The sequence below is a fragment of the Triturus cristatus genome, chromosome 4_1 (genome assembly GCF_964204655.1).
Source record: "Triturus cristatus chromosome 4_1, aTriCri1.1, whole genome shotgun sequence".
Lineage (NCBI taxonomy): Eukaryota > Metazoa > Chordata > Amphibia > Caudata > Salamandridae > Triturus > Triturus cristatus.
The window spans coordinates 523,599,506-523,619,760 of record NC_140585.1 but is presented as its reverse complement, the minus strand read 5'-3'; the positions used below and the strand labels follow the sequence as shown (position 1 = coordinate 523,619,760).

At 44.6% G+C, this 20,255-nt stretch overlaps 1 protein-coding gene across 4 annotated transcripts in view; it reads left to right on the top strand.

Annotated features, from left to right (window-relative positions):
- Nucleotides 1-20,255, top strand: part of ITPR2 (inositol 1,4,5-trisphosphate receptor type 2) — a 1,506,646-nt gene that overhangs the window by 1,067,008 nt on the left and 419,383 nt on the right. For all 4 annotated transcript variants that reach the window (XM_085652787.1, XM_085652785.1, XM_085652786.1 and 1 more), the window contains exon 38: nt 14,533-14,641. In XM_085652787.1, coding sequence (XP_085508913.1) covers nt 14,533-14,641 — 109 coding nt within the window. The remainder of the gene's footprint in view (nt 1-14,532; nt 14,642-20,255) is intronic.

Genomic DNA, 20,255 nt, shown 5'->3' with positions numbered 1-20,255 from the left:
ATCACACAAGAACAAATTCATTTTGGTTGTAGACATGGGGAGACTAAGTGATTTGACCAGAATCACAGAATGTCGAGCTGAAGCAGAAACTCCAACCTGGTTCCCCAGTTGCAAAGTCTGCAGTTCTCGATGTAACACCATATCATACCCTAAATGCAATATTTAATCAAGTGGTCAACTGGATAAAAAAACATAAAGGTAACAAATAATTTAAAAGTGCTTTCTCGCTATTTGAAAACTCAGAAAATATGTCCTTATTTTAGTCTTTTAGAGCACTAACCATCATTTTGATGCCAATAAGACCCTCTCATATATGTAATTTCTAAAGGAAATGCTCTAGGTATTACAGTTTGATTACATCAAGATGACGTCAGGCGTTCCACACTTTTGTAATAAATATAGAATGTTAGCAATCTAGTTGTTCATTAGGATATTGTTGAGAGGCAGAGGCCAGGGGCACGAACTCTGAAAATTGAAGGCAGGTAGGAGGGTGCAAAGGCAACAATTTAACCACACTGAGCAGGCAGGAAGGGCCGTGGCAGCACAACAGACTATGGAGGGCAGTGGAAAGGGGGGCAGGGGCAACAAACCAACAATACAGGACTTGCAAGAGAGGCTGTGGCAATGTAATAGACCATTGTGGGCAGAAGGAAGAGGCAATGGTAGTACAACCATACATGCCAACAGACCCGTTTCAGCCAGGAAACGTCCAATGTTTTAAGCTCAAATGGGCTTTATTTTATCTGTCTCCTGTCTACAATCTCCTCTTTTTCAATGTAACTCAAAGGGGAAAATCAATACCCCAGTTTTTTTTCAAAATCTCCCTCTTACCGAGTTCAAAATGTTCGCAAGTATGGTACATTGGATCATGGAAGGAAATGGGGTAGGGACATGGACTTGGATAACAGAAGACAGGAGGGACATGGAGAGGTGCACCAAACTGACCCTGCAGGGCAGGCATCAGGGTTTGCAGCAGCACAATACACCACACAGGGCCTGCGGGACGGGAGTGCAGCACAACAATCCATAGAAAGCAAGAGGGAGGGGACAGGACCATGCACATGGACAACAGAGAACAGAGGGGCAAGAGGCAGGACCATAATGGACAGACAGGAGAGAAAGCTGCAGCATAACAGACCATAAAGGGCAGGAGGGATGGATCAGGGGCATTACAATGGAACAGACAAGCTAGGAGGGAGGGAGTAGGGGTCTGCTCATGTAAACAGAGGGCTGGGGGCAAGGGGGCAGGGCAGGAGCAGCAAGATAGCCATGGAGGTCAGGCAGGATGGGCACTAGAAGCAAGACACACCATGAAGAGCAACAGTGAGACTGTGATGGCATACACACAGACCATGGAGGGAAGGTGGGAGGGGTTATGGGGCAGCTAACTGACCACATAGGGAAGGTGGGAGGGGCCATGGCAGCACATAAGACCATGCATGGCAAGTGGGAGGGTTAGTGGTAGCACAATGGCTATGATGGGCAAGAAGGAGGGTGCAGGGGCATGCACAAAGGAGGATGGAGGGTAGAAGGGAGGGCCAGGACCTGTGCACAGACAAGAAAGTTCAGGGAAGGGGCCTCACAACAGACTGCACGGGGCAGGCAGGAGGAGCAGTTGCAGCACAACAGACCAGGGAGGGCAGAAGGGTGTGGCAGTACAATGGACCATGTAGGACAGGAGGAAGAGGATAGGGGCATGGCATGTGGACAGGCAGGGTGGAGGTGGCAGGGACAGGTTACAGTCATCTGACAATGCTAGGCAGGTGGGAGGGGAGTGGCAGCTCAACAGAACACTCAGAGTAGATAGGAGTGGCAGGTCCATGGAACATGGTGGACAAAAAGGATGGAGCAGGGGCATACACAAAGACATCGGAGGGCAGGGGGAAGGAGAATAGGGGCAGCAAGCTAAGCACAGAGTTTAAGCAGGAGGTCAATGATGGGGCATAGAATTGGGCAATGGAGGGCAGGAGGAGTGGACTGGTACATCATACTAAATTGAGGGAAGTGGCAGCACATCAGACCATGCATGGCAGGAGGGAGGAGGCTAGTCCATGGATTCACACAACAGAGGATAGGGAGGAGGGGGATGGGGCAGCAAGCTAACTGTTCAGAGAAGGCGGGTATTAGGAACTTTATTGTTTTTAAAACGTGTGTCTGTGCGAACTACTTAAAATATGAACAAGTATGCAGCATAATCTCACTTTTATTCAGGAAGAAGAGGACGTTTGTGACTGTGACTCCGGGCTCACTTGGCAGAAACATCCCCTGACCCTCCACCCCCTATCGCAAAATGTAATGCCCGTGAAAAGGGTAGGTGAACACAGTGTTATATAGAACATAGTCCTGAGAGCACGATTGAAAATGAAAACTAGATATAGTGTATGGTATAAACTATGCACCAAAAAGTGTGATATAAGATGAACCGGGCGTGAAATATAATATGCAATACATTGTGCGCAATGACAGATTCATTGGAGAGCGCGAGATAGCACAGGCACTAGCGCGTGCTATGCGATATGCGCCTTGGAGTGTAATATGCACAGGGCAGTGTTGTGTAACCTAACCTGTCTCTAAAGTTGTAATATAAAATATGTGCTGGGGAGTGTAACGTTGCATATGCACTGTGACAAAGATATGAATCCCAGATTGTAATATGTATGGCATAGCACTGTGCGTTATAACATAGGCATCGAGGAAGGCACGTTAGATGGGGCAATATAACCCGTGCGAAGACCAGTGTGGCATGACATATTCACGGGGTGGTGTTACAGTGCACATGGGCTAGAGAGTGTCATAGCATATGCACTAGCTAGTGGAATACAACACAGAGGTGTGTGGCACTCAGCAGGCAATGGTGGGTGTAACACAGCATTGGGCTCTGCCAGGAGCGCGCTGTGACTCTCAAGTGATGTTCGTCCCCTTTCCAGAGAGTAAAATAAAAAGTATTACACATCCGGCAGTGGATGTGTGTTTTATTAACCGTGAGGGGGGTTTCTTGCATAGTTTTGGTCGAATTTTTGTCGAATCCCCTTTGAATGGCTTGGTGTGCATGTGTATTAAATGTGCCCATCAATAGCTACCCATGTTTGTATAAATAAACGACAAGGGTGTCTACCGGTATTAGGCACGGTAGGGCATCAGACATGTCAGAGCTTCACTAGTGGTGTAAATACATTCCACGTGGATTCATAGTATGCATAGTCGCCTTTTAATGAATATCACGCAAATCATCATGGTGATAGGTACGTACGGTTTGTCCAGCATGTCCTAGGTGTGTCTATAAATATATATTTTTTAAAAATAATAAAAAACAGTGGCCGGCTTTGGGGATTGGGGTCAAAAAAATATAATTAGGAGACAGGCCCTGGGGGATGGGGTCATCAGGGCCAATAAATTAGAATAAGAAGGGGAACCACACAGCCCCCCTTCTTAAAAAATTAAAATAAATAAAAGACTGGCATCGTGCAGGAGGCCACGCCCCCTCCTTGCAGCACTCTGCAAACGCGCCCCCTGGCGAGTTGTAAGTTGGGGAATTAATTCCTCTTCAATACTGAGGGGCCCTGAGGGCCAACTAGCCCAACAGGCATCTCCAGTATGCAGCAGGGAGCTGCGCTGCAGACAGGTGTTCTGAGGCCAAGCCCCTTTTTACACCTCTCTGCAACGCAGCTCTGTGGCGCTTTCTGGAGGTACCTAGTGGTCTAGTTTGACCCTAGGGACCCTTAGGATTCAAGGGGACTTAATGTCTCAACTTAGAACAGCCACAGGGCGCGTTTACACAGTGGTGAAGGGAGGGGACGGGGCCTGAGGTGACGTGTGCAAACACGCACTATGGCACGTTTTAAATTGGGGACATAATTTTCCTTCAATACTGAGGGCCCCTGGGGGCTAACTAGCCCACCAAGTGCTTCCAGTAAGCGCCACTGAGCTGCATTGCAGAAAGGTGGTCAAGGCCGTGCCACTTTTTACACCTCTCTGCAACGCAGCTCTGTGGCACTTACTGGAGGTACCTAGTGGGCTAGTTGGACCCTAGGGACCCTCAGGATTCAAATGAACTTAATCTCCCAACTAAAAACGGACACAGGGCGTGTTTACACAGTGGTGAAGGGAGGGGACGGGGCCTGAGTTAACGTGTGCAAAAACGCCCTGTGGCCTGTTTTAAGAGGTAGTTTTAATCCCCTGTCCTATTATATACTAGGGGCTTACAGAGGAGGTCATGCTAATCACAGGGGGACCCCAACGCATAATGTTCCCTAGTGTATGTAGGTGTTTTCACTGTATTCTAAGTGTCTTTTAACATAGCACTGGCTCTAGGACTGGTTAGTCAGACTCAGTTACCACCAGTATCCGTCTGAAAAAGTTGAGGGTACAGGATGATTTTGCAACAAGGCTTCTTTCTGCTCTTCTTTTTGTTCTTTCTTCACGTTATCCTTCTTCCTGCACTTTTCTTCGTCTTTGAGGACTTTCGTTGCTTCTTTCTGCACTTCTTTTTTTTCTTTCTGTGCATTTTTTCTTCTTTCTTCACATGTCCTATCTCTGTAGGCATAGTTAGAAATTAGCATTTAAAAAACCTTTGAAATTCACAGAAAAAAACATGGGTTTCAGGCACGTTATAGTTAGGAATTAGCATTTAAAAAACCTCAGAAATTCACTGAAAAAACCATAGGTTTCAGGGGTGTTATAGTTAGCTGGACTTTTCACTTGTACAAAACCATTGAAATTCCCCCGTTATAGTTAGTTCAGCTAAGTATAACTCGCGCGCCCGCAATGCACTGCTGATGATGTCACATATTACATCACTCATGACATGGTCAGTGACATCACTCATGACATCACTGATGACATCTCAAATGACATCACTGATGACATCACTGATGACATCATCCTTGTGATAGAGTGGCAGACCTCCTCTCACCCTAATATAACCTTTGATACACACATTCAAAAATAGAGACTAAACTTTTCAAAACAATGGACATACCAATACCAGTTACAACAACCTCTTCAGTAATTCTAAGATCCACATACACATCCACTCATTCACCAACAGTCCTATACAGTCACTCATACATGTATTCACTCATCATATGTACTCATACACCTATACATCCTGTTACACAATACCACTCATCCATAGAGTTACTCACACACATAGTCACTCATGCTAATAAAGAATCAAACATACATTTATGTGCATATACAGTTATACACACACCACCACACTTACTTCTACGGAAACTTACACATACTTAGTCTTTTAAACAATCACTTATAGAAACACATACTTATTCATACAGGAACTCTTTCAATCTCTCACTCTCACATATACTCACATATATACACCAATAGTCACATATACTAGTTTAAAACATATGTAGTTACTCATAAAGACACTATTGAGACAGTCATTCACTCACTAACACACCCACACACACACTCATCCACCCATACAGTCCTGCACACATGCTGTCTTCAACACATACAAAGAGTGAGTCACTCATTCATGCACCTATGCACTACGTAATACCCCCCACCGAACCATGCAGACACTCAGACTGATACTCAAAAAACCAACTAATAACTTGTATAGACACCCATGTAGCTACTCACCAACCCATGCAGCCACTTCTACACAAAGTGAGAGACTGATACAGATATTTACATATTTAAACATTACTCACTAAGCCATGTATTCACTATGATACACTTAATCAGTCAGTTACACAATCAATTTTTCCAAAACAAATCATCCATTTAGACACTTATATACCCATTTATTCTTCCATCGACCTTGAGATATACATGTATAAAACATTTAATTTTCAGAAAAACACACATTCACTGGATGATGTCATCAGTGATGTCATTTGAGATGTCATCAGTGATGTCATGAGTGATGTCACTGACCATGTCATGAGTGATGTAATATGTGACGTCATCAGCAGTGCATTGCGGGCGCGCGAGTTATAGTTAGCTGAACTAACTATAACGGGGAATTTCAATGGTTTTGTACAAGTGAAAAGTCCAGCTAACTATAACACCCCTGAAACCTATGGTTTTTTCAGTGAATATATATATATATATATATATTTTAGAGGGTTGTAGCCTCAGATTCCCTACCTTAGAATTATCCCCAATTTTTTGTGAGCAGTGCCCCTGCTCCCTGATAGGTAGCGTAGTTCGGCACCACTTGCTGTCACCTGCGCCAGATGTGACGTATAGGCACCACCCCAGTGCACTGATGTAAGTTCTTTACTCTCCGTGCACATCCAGAGAGAGCTACCCCCAGTCATTTTTTGAGTGACCCTTTTCTTACTTTTTGTCTAATGTTTTTGAGAATTTTTCACCTAGTGTGGCAGGGATGTCAACTAGGAAGCTAGCTTCAAGTCCTGCAGTGCCTGTCATCGACCGATATTTGTGACGGACCCGCATCTTGTTTGCCTCAGGTGCCTCGAGCACAACCACGATTCGAAGGCCTGCATCGTCTGCTGCGTCATGCAACCCTAGGTATTGAAGGAGTTGCCCCTCAAGCTCCTTTCCACTCAACATGCAACGATGCATCGGTTTTGATCCACTTCACGCTGTCCATTAAAGTCATCTGACAAGATGAGAGAGCCATCATTAAAGACCTGCCACTGCGTAATGCCTGCGCCTTATGTGGCTCCACTCCTCCCCATTTTTCCAGAGGCCAGAGCTACCCTCAGCCAACTCTGAGAATTTTAGGTGGCCTTGCACCTGATATTTGGGCAGCCTGTTCCCGCTGTCGGGCTTTCAGGCCCCACAGGTTCGGAAGGGGCCCCCGTCTGGTTCCCCGCCGGCTGTTCTGCCACCGGTACCAGTCCCTTGGAGCCACAGATGGATCTAGACCAGTGTTGGTCGTATAACCTCGACCTTCTTTGGCGCTTGTCCCTATGACAAAGCTCCCAGCACCGCCATCCCTATTCTCATCCCGACTCTGACATGGAGCCTGAAGGGTGTCATCTGACTCCAGTGCCTACTGGAGCCATGCCTTCCAGGCCAGAGCATAAGCCCTATTCCTGTGGGCTAAGACTTAAGGAAGATTGGGAGGGGCCACTGGACACTGATAAATACCAGCCTCTAAACCCCAACATGGACTGGTGTCAGGAATTGGTGATGACCAGTGGACTGGACACTTCTCCAGATAATGGCATGGTCTCTCCTCCTACAGTGGCTATGAAGGAGGGAGCATCTTTTGCTATGGCGGTGAGAAGGGCAGACAAGGTCCTGGACCTTAGCCTGCCCTCAGTGGCAGCCAAGACTAATGCCTTGACAGAGGTGTTTCAGCCGAGAATGACCCCCTCCCATTTATTTAAGCCCTTACGGACGTCCTACTTGGAAACTGGTCCAAACCCTGCACAGGGGCTCCTGTGAACAGGACAATTGCCCGCCTCCATTGCCCTGCCCCAGGATACCCACATTTCCTCACTCAACACCCTACCCCTGAGAGCTCAGTGGTCCAACCCTTTACTTCCTGTGTAAATCCTAGTGCATTCCCTACCACCCCTTACGATAGGAAATCCAAGAGTCTGGACACATTAGGCAAAAAAAAAATTCTTCCACCAGCCTGGCACTGTGGTCAATGAATACTGCTTGCCTTTTGGGCTGTTACTCCCATGCACTGTGGGATACGGTTGAGCAGGTCCAGCAGTTCCTGCCCCTGTTTCGGTAGGAGACTTGGGCTATACTCTCCCAAGTTCTGGCAGACAGGAGAGATACAGCAAAGTTCACGACCTGATGCGGGCTGGACACAACTGACTTGCTAGGCAGAGCAGTTTCTTCATGATTGGCCTAATAGTGCCATGCCTGACTGAGGAAGACTGGCTTTTTAGGGGATGTCCAAGCTTCGCTAATGGACATGCCCTTTGATGGCTGTCATCTTTTCAGAGACAAAACGGACTCAGCACTGGAGCGCTTCAAGGATAGCAGAGCTACGGCCTAGCCCTTGTGTCTTTCTATGGCCCCTGCCAACCCCAGTCCACCTTCGCAGCCACAGAAGAGGCTTCTAGCTGTGTCTTTACCCACCCAGCCACCAAGGACGCAGTTCACACCCCATGGGTCGGGCAGCTAGAGGTCGGGACAGTACACCATCCCCCCTGGCAGCCGCAGCCTCCAAACCTTTTTAGTTTGCCCTCCAAACATCATGGGCATCCAGTGAGAGGCAAGATATGCCATTACCTGCCCCACTTGAGGTTGATGACATCAGGCTGCTGGGTTCTTCAGATTGTCCGAAGGGGCTATTCCCTCACCTTCGTGACTACCCCTCCAACCATTCCACCCACTTGTGACAGGCTGTGGGAGCACCATCTCTCCTTACTCCGTCAGGAAGTGGCGGCTCTCTTGGCCAAGGGAGCCATGGAGAGGGTGCCAACACCAGAAGTAGGTTGTGGTTGTTATTCCCGCTACTTTCTGGTGCCCAAAAAGGGCGTGGGTCATAGTCCTGATCTAGACCTGCGCCCTATCAATTTCTTCCTTAAAAAGGAGAAATTGAAAATGCTCACGCTCGCTCAAGTCCTGTCTGCCATGAACCCAGGAGACTGGATGGTAGCATTTGACATTTCACAGGCGTTACCTGTGGTTCAAGGTAGACCATGAGCATTTTCAGTTCACCGTGCTCCCTTTTAGCCCTACCAGCCCCCCCCCTTGGGTGTTGATGAAGGTGATGGCGGTCGTTGGAGCTCGTCTACGACGATCAGGGGTACCATTCTTCCCCTATCTCAATGACTGGCTATTGAATGCGGGCTTGCCCCAGACAGTTGTCTCCCAACTCCAGACTATGGCAGACCAACTGCACTCACTGGGGGTCACTATCAACATGCCGAAGTCACACCTGACTCCCTCGTAGATGCTCCCTTTCTTTGGAGCTGTGCTGGACATAGTGCAGTTTTGGGCTTATTCTCTCAAATGGCAGATCTAGGATATTTTCAGGCTATGGTAGCGATTTTTCATCCTCTGTCCTGGTTTTCGGTGAGACTGACTCTGAGGCTGCTGGGCCTCATTGCCTCTTGCAACTTGCTTGTGACACATGCCCGCTGGCATATGCGGCTTCTGTATGCCCTGAAGTTACAGTGGGTGCAGCATCAGAGAAATCTCCAACATGTTTCAGATGTCGAAGGGAAATGTGAAAGATCTGCAGTGGTGATTAATGAATTGGGTTGGGTCCGTGGCAGACCCTTCCCCAATAAAATCTGACATTTGTTACAGATGCATCACACTTAGGATGGGGCGGCCATCTTGGAGATGTGGAGATCAGAGGCCTCTGGCAGAATCTGGACTCAACATCAACCTACTAGAGCTCCGGGTGGTCTGGCTGGCATTGAAAGCCTTTCTCCCCTCCATCAAGGGAAGGCTAGTGCAGGTGTTCACAGAAACCAACACTGCCATGTGGCACTGCAACAAACAGGGCATGGTGTGGTCATGGACCCTTTGTCAAGATGGTCTGTGCCTTTGGACGTGGCTGGAAGATCAGGGCATACCCCAGGTGGTTCAACACCTGGCAGGCTCTCAGAACGCCAGGGTGGGCCATCTCAGCTGAAGATGCCAAGCAGACCACAAATGGCATCTCAATCAGATGGTGGCACAAGGTCTCTTTCAAGAGTGGGGAGAACCTTGGTTAGATCTGTTTGCTACCGCAGAGAATGCAGAATCTCAGTAGTTTTTCTTGCTGGAGTTTCCAAGGCGGCTCTAACTCGGAGACGCTTTTTGTCTCAAGTGAAGCTCATACCTCCTGTACAACTTTATTCTCATACCATTCCTGCCCAGATTTCTCAAGGGTCTCAAGAAAAATTAGGAATTACTGAGCCCAAGTCATCCTTGTGGCTCTGGACGGGGCTCAGAGATTTTGGTTTCCCAAGTTGTTGAGCATGGCCTTCCGTCCTCCAATCAGGCTGCCCCTTCAAGATGATCTTGTGTTGCAGCTGCAGGAGAGCGTTCTCCACCTGAACCGGTCAACACTCTGCCTTTGTGTGTGGAGATTAAGGAGTGACAGTTGACAGCTTTTGACCTTCCACCCAAAGTCTGCAATGTTATTTTGGCAGCCAGTCGTCCCTCTGCCAAGACAGTATACGCCTGCCATTGGGGCAAGTTAGTTTCATTATGTGCAGAGAAACAGGTTGACCCTCATTCTGCTCCCCTCTCTCAGGTCTTTCTATTCATCCTTTCGCTTGCCCAGCATGGCTCTGCTTTGAGCATCTTATTGGACTATCTTTTGGCAATCTCAGCCTTCCTGCGGTTGCCAAATCAGCCATCCCTGTTTAAATATCCTGTTGTGAATAGGTTGCAACATGTTTACCCCTTCCCCCTTCACCATGCCCCAGTGGGACCTTAATCTAGTACTCACCTTTCTGATGTACACTCCCTTTGAGCCACTGCACAACTGTCTTCTCAGGCTCCTTACCATCAAGATGGCCTTCCGGAGGGTCAGTGAGCCTCAGGCTTTGTCATCTAAACCTCCATACCTGAACATCTTCCCAGACAAGCTGGTTCTTCGCACTGGAGCCTCCTTCCTTTTGAAAGTTGTCACACTCTTTCATATAGGCTAGTCCATCACACTGCCTACTTTTTACGCACATCCCTGCAAGGAAGAGGAGAGACTCCACCGACTGGACCCAAAAAGAGTGTTGCCTTTCTACCTGGACCACATGAAAGTTCCGGGTAGACGAACAACTGTTCATGGGGTATGTCGAAGCATATGTCGGAGCAAAGAAGGGAAAGGCCATGCAGAAATGGACCATCTGCCAATGGATCATGCTCTGCATTACATTCTTCTGTGCACTGGCCAAATAGTAACACCCTGAGAGCTTGTTTGCTCATTCACCAGAGCCAAGGCTGCATCCACTATGTTACCAAGCCGAGTTCCAGTCCTGGACATCTGCCAGGCAGCAATGTGGGCTTCTCTGCACAGGTTGACCAAGCACTACTGCCTGGATGGTCAAGTCCTTCGTGAAGGGCACTTTGCTTGTTCGGTCCTTCAGGACTTTTTAGTGTTCATCGGTTTCGCAGACCAACCTCCTGGGAGGTATTGCTTGGGTACCTATTCTAAGGTAAGGAATCTGCCACTAGTAATCTCTATCAGATGAACAAGTTACTTACCTCCGGTAACGCCTTATCTGGGACTCTATTTAGCCACAGGATCCTTAACAGCCCACCCATCCTTCCCAGTCTGCTAACGGATTTCTAGGAACAGGGCTGTTCCCCTTTCATAGCCCTAGTTTTCCACACTGGTGGTCAGTGTTCTACATGGCTCCTTGCTCCTGGCGTGTAAAGTCGCAAAAAGAGACTAACGTCAGCACGCTGGGGTGGTGCGTATATAGGCACTGCGCACATCAGTTCTGGCGCAGATGCCACAGCGCAGAGATGATTGACACCACCTGTCAGGATGCACAAAAAATGTCAATTCAGTCTGTTGCATGGTGATAATTCTAAGGTATGGAATCTGCAGCAAGATAGTCTCCACCAGATTAGGCGTTACTTAAGGTAAGTAATAGAAGGTAACCAACTATTTCAACCCTACCACACTAATGCATTTCAGACCAGACTGCTTCTTTTCAAGATTGTGCTGATATACATAATGTGTTTAATCTTTTCAATGGAGATACTACTATAGGGATTCCTAGTCATTTAAAAGGATCAGTGCCAGCATTTACATTGTACTTTTTCTTTTACTCTTCGTTGAGTGGAGTGTCTCTAAATGGAGCAGCTATGTAAAGATGTGGCTTCTTTGCTCAGTCTGTCTAGAATATCAGTCTTTACTTGACCGATGAACCCCACTGTTCGTCTGCTGCCTCATTCATAGATGATAAGGCATACATAGCAGTTTATGCCATGGTGCTCTTTCTGGGGCAGGACGAGAGTAAGTCACATAAGTGTGGTCCACTTCTGTAACATCGCAGACAAGCTAATCATTGCATAAATGCTTCCCACTGCATTCGCTGTAGATTAACTCTAAAGTTTTGAAGTTGTTATAAACATTCAGATGACAACAATGATCTTTCCCTAAAAAGATGCTCTGACTCACCTTTGTTGTGGTTTTCAGTTAAGAGAGCATATTTTACTTACATAGCATTAAACCCTTTTACATGGCAATGAAATGAGCATTATGCTTTACTGAGACGGTGTTCTTTAAATTACTTATTTTATTTTTATTTATTGATTTTTATATAGCGTGAACTTGCTCATAGGGCATCAGAGTGCTTCACAGTGTTGGCAGCATATACGTGATATATATATGGAGTAAATGTACATATATAGTGACAGAGTGTGACGAGGTACACAAGGTATGAAATTGCATAAGCCGAAATACGAAAGATACATTTGGGGTAGAAATAGATACTTGGTGACATTTTGTGACGTGGTGTTCGAGGACATTGTGGGAAGATTGCTGATAAAAATTTTAGGCAGTTACTGTATACAAAATGCATATCACTTTGCAGAGCACAGCTGTAATTGTACAAAATTACTGGTGAAGTAAAATAATAACAGCAAAACTCATAGCAATAAATACTAAACAGAATGAACAGAAGTAAAGACTGGTGGTGTTGGTCTCAGGTAGCTGGGTTTAGGTCTTTTGCGGACGATGGGGTAACTAGAGGCACAGGTTTCCCATGGCCGTGATACACAGATTTATTTCACGGAAGCCCGCCGCAGGCTAGTCAGGAAGTTTAAGGTGGGTTTAGTTATTTGTTGAAGAGGAAAAGCTTTGGTTTCTTCTTGAAGTGAGGGAAGAGTTGATTATCCCTCAGGTCCCGGGGCAGGGAATTCCAGATTTTTGGATCATTTCCGGAGAAGGAACTGGTGTGCATTTCTTAAATTTTGGAGGGATCAAGAGTAGTCTGAGCTTCATAGTGGTCTCTTTTGGCTGGCTTTTGATAGTTTATTTGTGAGGTAGATTGGTTTTACACTATAAAGCGCTTTGTGGCTTATTCAGGCAGTTTGCCGCAGCATGGAGAGTGGCTTTCATTGGTGCTCGGTAAGATTTTGGGGCACCCCTAACCGTTGCTTTGCTGTAGTCTAACTTGGGTAAGACTAAGAATTGCACCACCGTCTTCAGGTGTTTACAGGGGATGAAGAGTTTGACTTTTTTGATGTTTTTCAGCGTTTAGAATGCACTTTTTGCAGAGGTATTGATATGGTCTTTCATGCTTAGGTGAGAGTAGATTATAATCCCCAGGGATTTAGTAGGTTGTCAAGTCAGCAGTCTATAGGAAAGGATTTGTCTTTGGGACAGATAAGGAGTTCAGTTTTGCTGGGGTTGAGTTTGAGGTGGTTGCTAGCCAACCAGGCTTGAACTGCAAGGAGAGTGTTATTTAGATGATGGATGTCTTTGACTGACAACATTTTCATGTAGAGTTGGGTATCTTCTGCATGTAGATGGCAGTCTATTTGATCTTACCTCAGAATCATTGCAAGGGATTCTATATAGAGGTCAAATAGTGTGGGAGACAGGATTGACCCTTGAAGGACTCCTTGGGAGCCTGGTGGTATTTTTGAGGTTGAGTTGTTGTGTTTGGTTAGCTGCGGGCGTTGGCTTAGAAAGGAGGGAAAACGCTAAAGGACAGTCCTGTCTGCATGTTGTGAGAGTGTTTAGGAGGATGCTGTGGTTGACAGTGTCAAAGGCGGCCGAGAGGTCTAGGAGGTGGGCCTGAACATCGTCCAAAAATCAGTGTAGGTCATCCATGATGTTTAGTATAGCAGTCTCTGTAATGCAGCCTTTCCTGAACCTGGATTAGAAGGTTATAAGCTGGTTGTTTTTTTCAATATGGTTGTTGGGTTGGACAAGCACACGTTTTCATTGTTTTGGCGTGGAGGGAGAGTTTAGTTATAGACCTGTAGTCATTAAGGTAGTTCTGGTCGGTGCCCTTTTTTTGATGAGGGGGTGACTTTGCCGAGTTTGAGGGGAGCCGGCATAGAGCCGCATGATAAAAAGGAGTTGATGATTTTGGTCCAAATCAGTGAGATGATGTTCCTGAGATTTTTCGCCATCGCAGCAGGAAGGGGGATGGGGATGTAAGATGCCGGCTTCATGCTGGAGAGTAACTTGAGCACTTCTTCATGGGTATAATTGAATAAAACAATTTACCTTGCGCACGCTGCATGACCGATTTGGCGATGCAGCGCGCACTAGGTAAATTGTTTTATTTATTGAATTACTTACCTTAATCCTGTCCGTCGTATGTCGGACTCCACTACCCCCTCCACCCTGCCCCTCCCCTGCCACGCCTCACCGCCCCGCAGCACTCACTCAGCGAGCCGCCACTGCTTTCCGACAGTGTGGTGTCTCTTAAAACACCTTGAAACTTCATTAGAGATTGTATTTGCCTTGTGTTGACATATATACCATGTCTCGGAATTCCCATGTTGGACCAGAATACTTCTCATTGACTGAATACAAGTATGTATTTACTTCTATGTCATATAGTTCTTTTGTGATGGTGCTTGAATTTTTCAGGAGAGTATAAGGCTGATTTTTTTTAAAAGCAACTTGATATTAATGCACAATGCCCTGTTTTTATTCCAAAGGGAGCCACTTTAAGAAAGATTCTTCTAACTCGTTATTTTAAAGGAGAACATGGAGCTGTCTTGACGGTGCCACTATCGGTCAACTACAGCAAGACTCCCCCAACTACAGGTAAATATTTGTGTCACATGTTTTGTTCATACCTTGTTCTGTCATATCACACTTCTGCTGTTTATAAGCAGTGTAAGTAGTGTGGTGACTGGCACTGTCAAATGATAAACATGCAGAATGCTAAGTCTGGCCTCGTCTTGATTCCACCCCATATCTCTTTCATCCACCACCCAATACATCTGGTCTCTTGACCTCACTCTTGCACATTGTTTTGATTCTTGATTTCTCCCATTGCCAATCGATTCCTGTTTTCTTATTATTATTTTCTCCCTTTTCTTGATCTTTCTCTTGCTCGAGTCCGGTGTGATGAAAAAAAAAAAAACGAAAAATGAGTGTCATTTTCCACCAATATAGTGAACCACACGCGGCTCATTACAATGTCGGTTGTAAACTAAACCACCCAACTCCTTATCGGGTTTGATTCCGACCGACTCGCGGTCGACGGTTCCACCCGACTGATTATGATGCATCCACACACCGTTCGGAAGGCCTCCCATTGACTTCAATGGAAGCCTGTGTTCCGATTGACAACACAGGCGCCTATGGGGAAAAGGGATATCTGCGGTAAACCTTGCACCCTGTGGCGGGCACCCCATGGTGCCTGCCACACTGTGCATGGGTTTATGGGGGGTGCCTTGGGTACTCCCTCAACCCCAAACCGGAGGACTCCGGATGGAAGGGGGGCCTGCTAGGGGCCCCCAAATCAGTTTCTGACAGCCTTTTTGTGTCAGACTGCGTCGGAAAGGCTGTTGGAATCTGAAACCATAATTGGTCGGTAGGAAACGCTGTCAGTTGAGCTGTACGAATCGGCTCTGACCGACTCGGATTCTCCTAATGCCAGTCAGAACTGATTCGGAATTCTCCTTCCCACCTCGAGCATCGTAGTTGGGCGGATGGGTTCCGACACGGTCTAGGGCAATCCGACTGTCGGTCGGAGGCTTTCCGACCAACATTGTAATGAGACCCTTAATGTACTCTTGGTCTTCTCTCACATGAATAATTCAGGAGTTTATTTCTGTTACTGAACTCTTAAATATTCACAAAATTATATCTACATGTTGAATCAACTCTTGATATGCCTAAGCTGCATTCAGCTTTGTTATACGTGGACGATAAGTTATAACTCTGAAGTTCTCAGACAACCAATGGTATTCATTTGAAGTTCATGGTTAGATTAATAGAAATGATTCAAATAACACACTGTTGAAACCTAAGGGTCTGATTCAGATCTTGGCTGACGAGTTACTCCGTCACAACAGTGACGGATATCCTGTCCGCCAAAATATAAATCCCATAGGATATAATAGGATTTATATTTCAGCCGACGTGATAGCTATCACCGTTGTGACGGAGTAACCCATCCGCTAAGACCTTAATCAGGCCCTAAGACACCACATAAAACAAACAGAATAGCGCTACAGAGTTTTTTCTTTGATTTTTGTATATAAAAAGTCCCTTTTTATATAGAAAATAGGTATTCAGACAAAATATCAAAATTGAAGTATTTTCCTACACAAATGTTCTCTAAAATATTGTGATATGGAAATATCTTCTGCAAGAATAATGTTGTTAAGAATATCGATTTTAAGGTAAGTAATCTCGCTTTTTAAAATATCAAAGCCATTAATATTGTTTACAAAAATATATATTATATCATTTTTTAATTATTACGCATTTTACTATATATTTTAAATGTGTACGATTTACATTTTTTGTATAACTGTTTGTTTTGTAATATACTTACATTTTTAGTAGTTATCAAATGTAATGCAATTAAGTTTTGTGATTTTTAGTACCGTAGTGGTATATAGGGGTACAGGATAAAAAGTAATTTCATTATAATAAATGAATAATTCGTTTTTAATGAATATTATTTATTTAATTGATAATTATGTTAATTGTGCAATTAATATTTTTTAAATTAAAATTTTAGGTGTGGGTTGTGGTGTTTATAGGTATACAGGGTGGGAAGTCAATTAATTAATAATTAGTTAATAACTATTTAGTTGGTAATTATGTTAATTGTGTAATTATTTTTTATTTTTTATTTAGGTGTGGGTTGTGTAGTTTGCAGGGGTACAAGGCGGAAAGTAAATTAATGATACATAATTAAAATTTAGTTTTGAATTAATTAATAAATTGATAATTGTTAATTGTGTTATACATTTTTTGTTAAGTTACATTTTAGGAGCATCTGTTTTTTGTTGGGGTATATTGTCGGAAGTAAAATAATTATAATTAAGTAATTCATTTGTGATTAATAATAATTTATTGATGAGTATTTGTTATTAGTGTAAATAATTTAATTTTAAAGTTAAGTTTTAGATGCCTGTTGTGAGTTTTGTAGCGGTATAGAGTCGGAAGTAACTGAAATAAAATCATTTACTAAATATGTTTTGTTAATGAGTAATTTGTCAATATTTAAATAAATATTTTCGTATTTTAATTATATTTGTAGTTATTTATAGGTATTTAACATTGTAATATGTATTTATTTTATTTCATTTTTAATATAAAATATATTTGCATCTCTTTTATTTACATATCTATTTTTTTGTTTATATATATATGTATATTTTTTTAATTGTTGAAGAGAATTTCTTTCTAACGTTGCACTGACTGGAGTGGGAATAGTACATTTTACCCCGCTGCAATTCAACACTTTCCCTACTGTTGCAGATATTGTAGTAAGACTAGTAAATTTTACCCCTCAGTAAACCAACACTTTCCTTATTGTTGCTCACACTGGAGAGGGAATAGTACATTTTACCCCTCCACAATCCAACACTTCCCCTGCTGTTGCACTCATTGGAGTGGGAATAGAACATTTTACCCCTCTGCAATCCAACACGTTTCCTACTGTTCCACTAACAGGAATGGGAATAGTACATTTTACCCCTCCGTAATACAACAGTTTCCATACTTTTAAAGTTATTGAAGTTGGAATAGTAAATTTCACCCCTACACAATCCAAAACTTTCCCTACTGTTTGCACTGATTGGAGTGGGAATAGTATGTTAGCCCTCCGAAATCCAACAGTTTCCCTAACGTTGCACTCATTGGAGTGGGGGTAGAAAATGTTACCCCTCTGCAATCCAACACTTTCCCTACTGATCCACTGACTGGAGTGGGAATAGTAAATTTGACCCCTGTGTGATGTAACAGATTTCCTACTGTTGCGTTGCCTGAAGTGGGAGTAGTACATTTTATACTTCCTTAGTTAAACACGTGGCCATCTTTTGTATAAATTGTAGTGGTAATAGTATATGTAATATGTTATAGTTTATTTTATATTGTTAAAATTTACTTTATTATGTTTTTGCTATTTAAAATTATCATGTTTATAATTAATGTTTTATTGTGTAAAATATTTTTTATAAATTGTAAGAAATTTGTTTACTTTTTTATTCTAAATAAAATAGTTAAAAAAAAATATTTTGTCATTGGTATATGTATGTGTGTGTGTGTATATATATATAAATATATATATTTTTTATTACATTACTTAATTCTGAAATTATAATATGCATTATACTCATTAACTTAATAATTTTTAACGAAATGTGTATATATATATATATTAATACGTGTAACTTTTTAAAAATGTTTATTTGTTATATTTGTTGAAATATATATTAAATCTATTTTATTTTTATTAAATACTATTTAATATTTTAATGTATATAGATTTTAAAAGCAATATTTAATACAACAATATTAATGACAACATTATTGGCTTTATATTTTTGTATTTACCATTATGAGTATATGATAATATTTTTGTCAACGATATTTTGGTCACGATACTTTGCTATGGAGATATTTTCATAGGCAATATTTTGTCAGTGAACCCAGAAAATAGTCATGTTATACGAAGTCTGCTTGTCCTAATTTTAGAAACGTAATAAATTAACCATTTTATACATCAAAACAGGTCAATTCATGTAACATTCAGAATGAACTCTTCCCTATTGTACCACCATTTAAAAAAATGTTTTATAGAGTTTTATATAGCGCGAACTAGACCCGAATCGGGTATCAGAGCACTTTACATGAGCACCAATTTCGTTACAGAAGGACACATTCATTTTTGTTAGGCACGGTGTGATTTAGCTATTTGCCCAGAATCACAGGATGTTGAGCGTTGTTGCCGAGATACTAACCCGGTTCCCCAGCTTCAAGGTTGACTGCTCTAGCCGTAAGGCTACATCCTCTCCCCATTAGTAAGTTTCTCACAAAAAACTTGTGTAAATTTTACAACTCTACTGCAGAGCATATTTGAGTGTTTCTCTAGCCGCAGATTCCTTAACTTAGAATATCCCCAGGCATCAGACTGGATCCGTAAAAGTTTTGCAGCAGCACTTCTGCGCGCCGGGGTACGGCGCCACACGACCCCGCCCTGACGTCGTCCACGTACATGACGTCAGCGAGGTCATACAAGTCCCTCCCGGCGCGTTGACGTCAGTTTCCTTCTTTTCCGCGTGCAACGCGGATCTGGAGTGAGCGGTTCCTCTGGCCTGTTTTTAGGCCTCTTTTTCGACGCTTCATGTCTGGAACAGTGTGCAATGCCCTCGGGCTTTAAATCCTGTACTTCCTGTTTGCGGCAAATGTCCGCGACAGACCCGCATCTTATTTGTATGTGGTGTCTGGGCGAGCACCACGACTCCACGGACTGCAAAGCCTGCCAACACCTCAAGCCGAAGTTCCGGCGGGAGCGCCGGATGATGCTTCTTTCGGCACGGCTGTCCCGGTTGGAGTCATCTCGTCCCACGGCCTCTTCAACGCAGTTTCACCGTCGATCACCCTCTGGGGCCCGAGGCCGTCGTTCACCACTTCTTGGTAAGTTGTGGTGCATGTCGCCGAGGTCCTCGACCTCACATTCATCTGTTGTCAGGGGCACTGGTTCCCGGAACATTCCGGACGTGCGTCCCCAACTGTAGTCCCCTCTCTATCTGCCCTACCTAGGTGCGGGGGCAATTCGGGCCCAAATAGAGGCTTATGCCACGGCTTTGCAGGCCTCCCTTCCCTGGTGCATCCTCGGGGCCTCCGCTACCTGTGGGGTCCCCGACGGACTCGCCGGTGGGTTCACCACCGTCGTCAAATGAGCCTTTGGCCTCCAGGGATGTCAGAGATGTGGTATCGTCAGGGCGCGGCCCGGCTGGTTCCCCCTCTACGATCCATATGGCGTAGTCAGGGTGCGGCCCGGCTTGGTCTCCCTCTACGACCCATTGCACCCCTGCCGCGCCGCATAGTCCCGTGGGGCTCCCTGTGGCGTCGCAGGTGGTTGTTGGTGCTCAAAGCCTCGCGTTGTGCATGCCTCGGCCTTCTGGGCAGGCAGTCGCCTGCCCGGAGCCGGGTTGGTGCCATTCCAGCGCCGTAAACTCTCCTCCCCGGCTCTGCCTCCGCATCTTCCTTCGGAGCCAGTTCGGGTTTAGGCTGAGTGCTTGCATCCACGGCTCCGGCGCCTTCTCCTTCTTCGGAAGGGAAGCTTATTGTAGATTCAGCGCCGGACGGAGCCAACTCGACGCCGGATGGAGTCGAGTCGGCGCCGGACAAAGCTCGATCTGCGCCTACTAAAGATGTTTTGGCGCCGCATCGACGCCGGGTTGTTGAC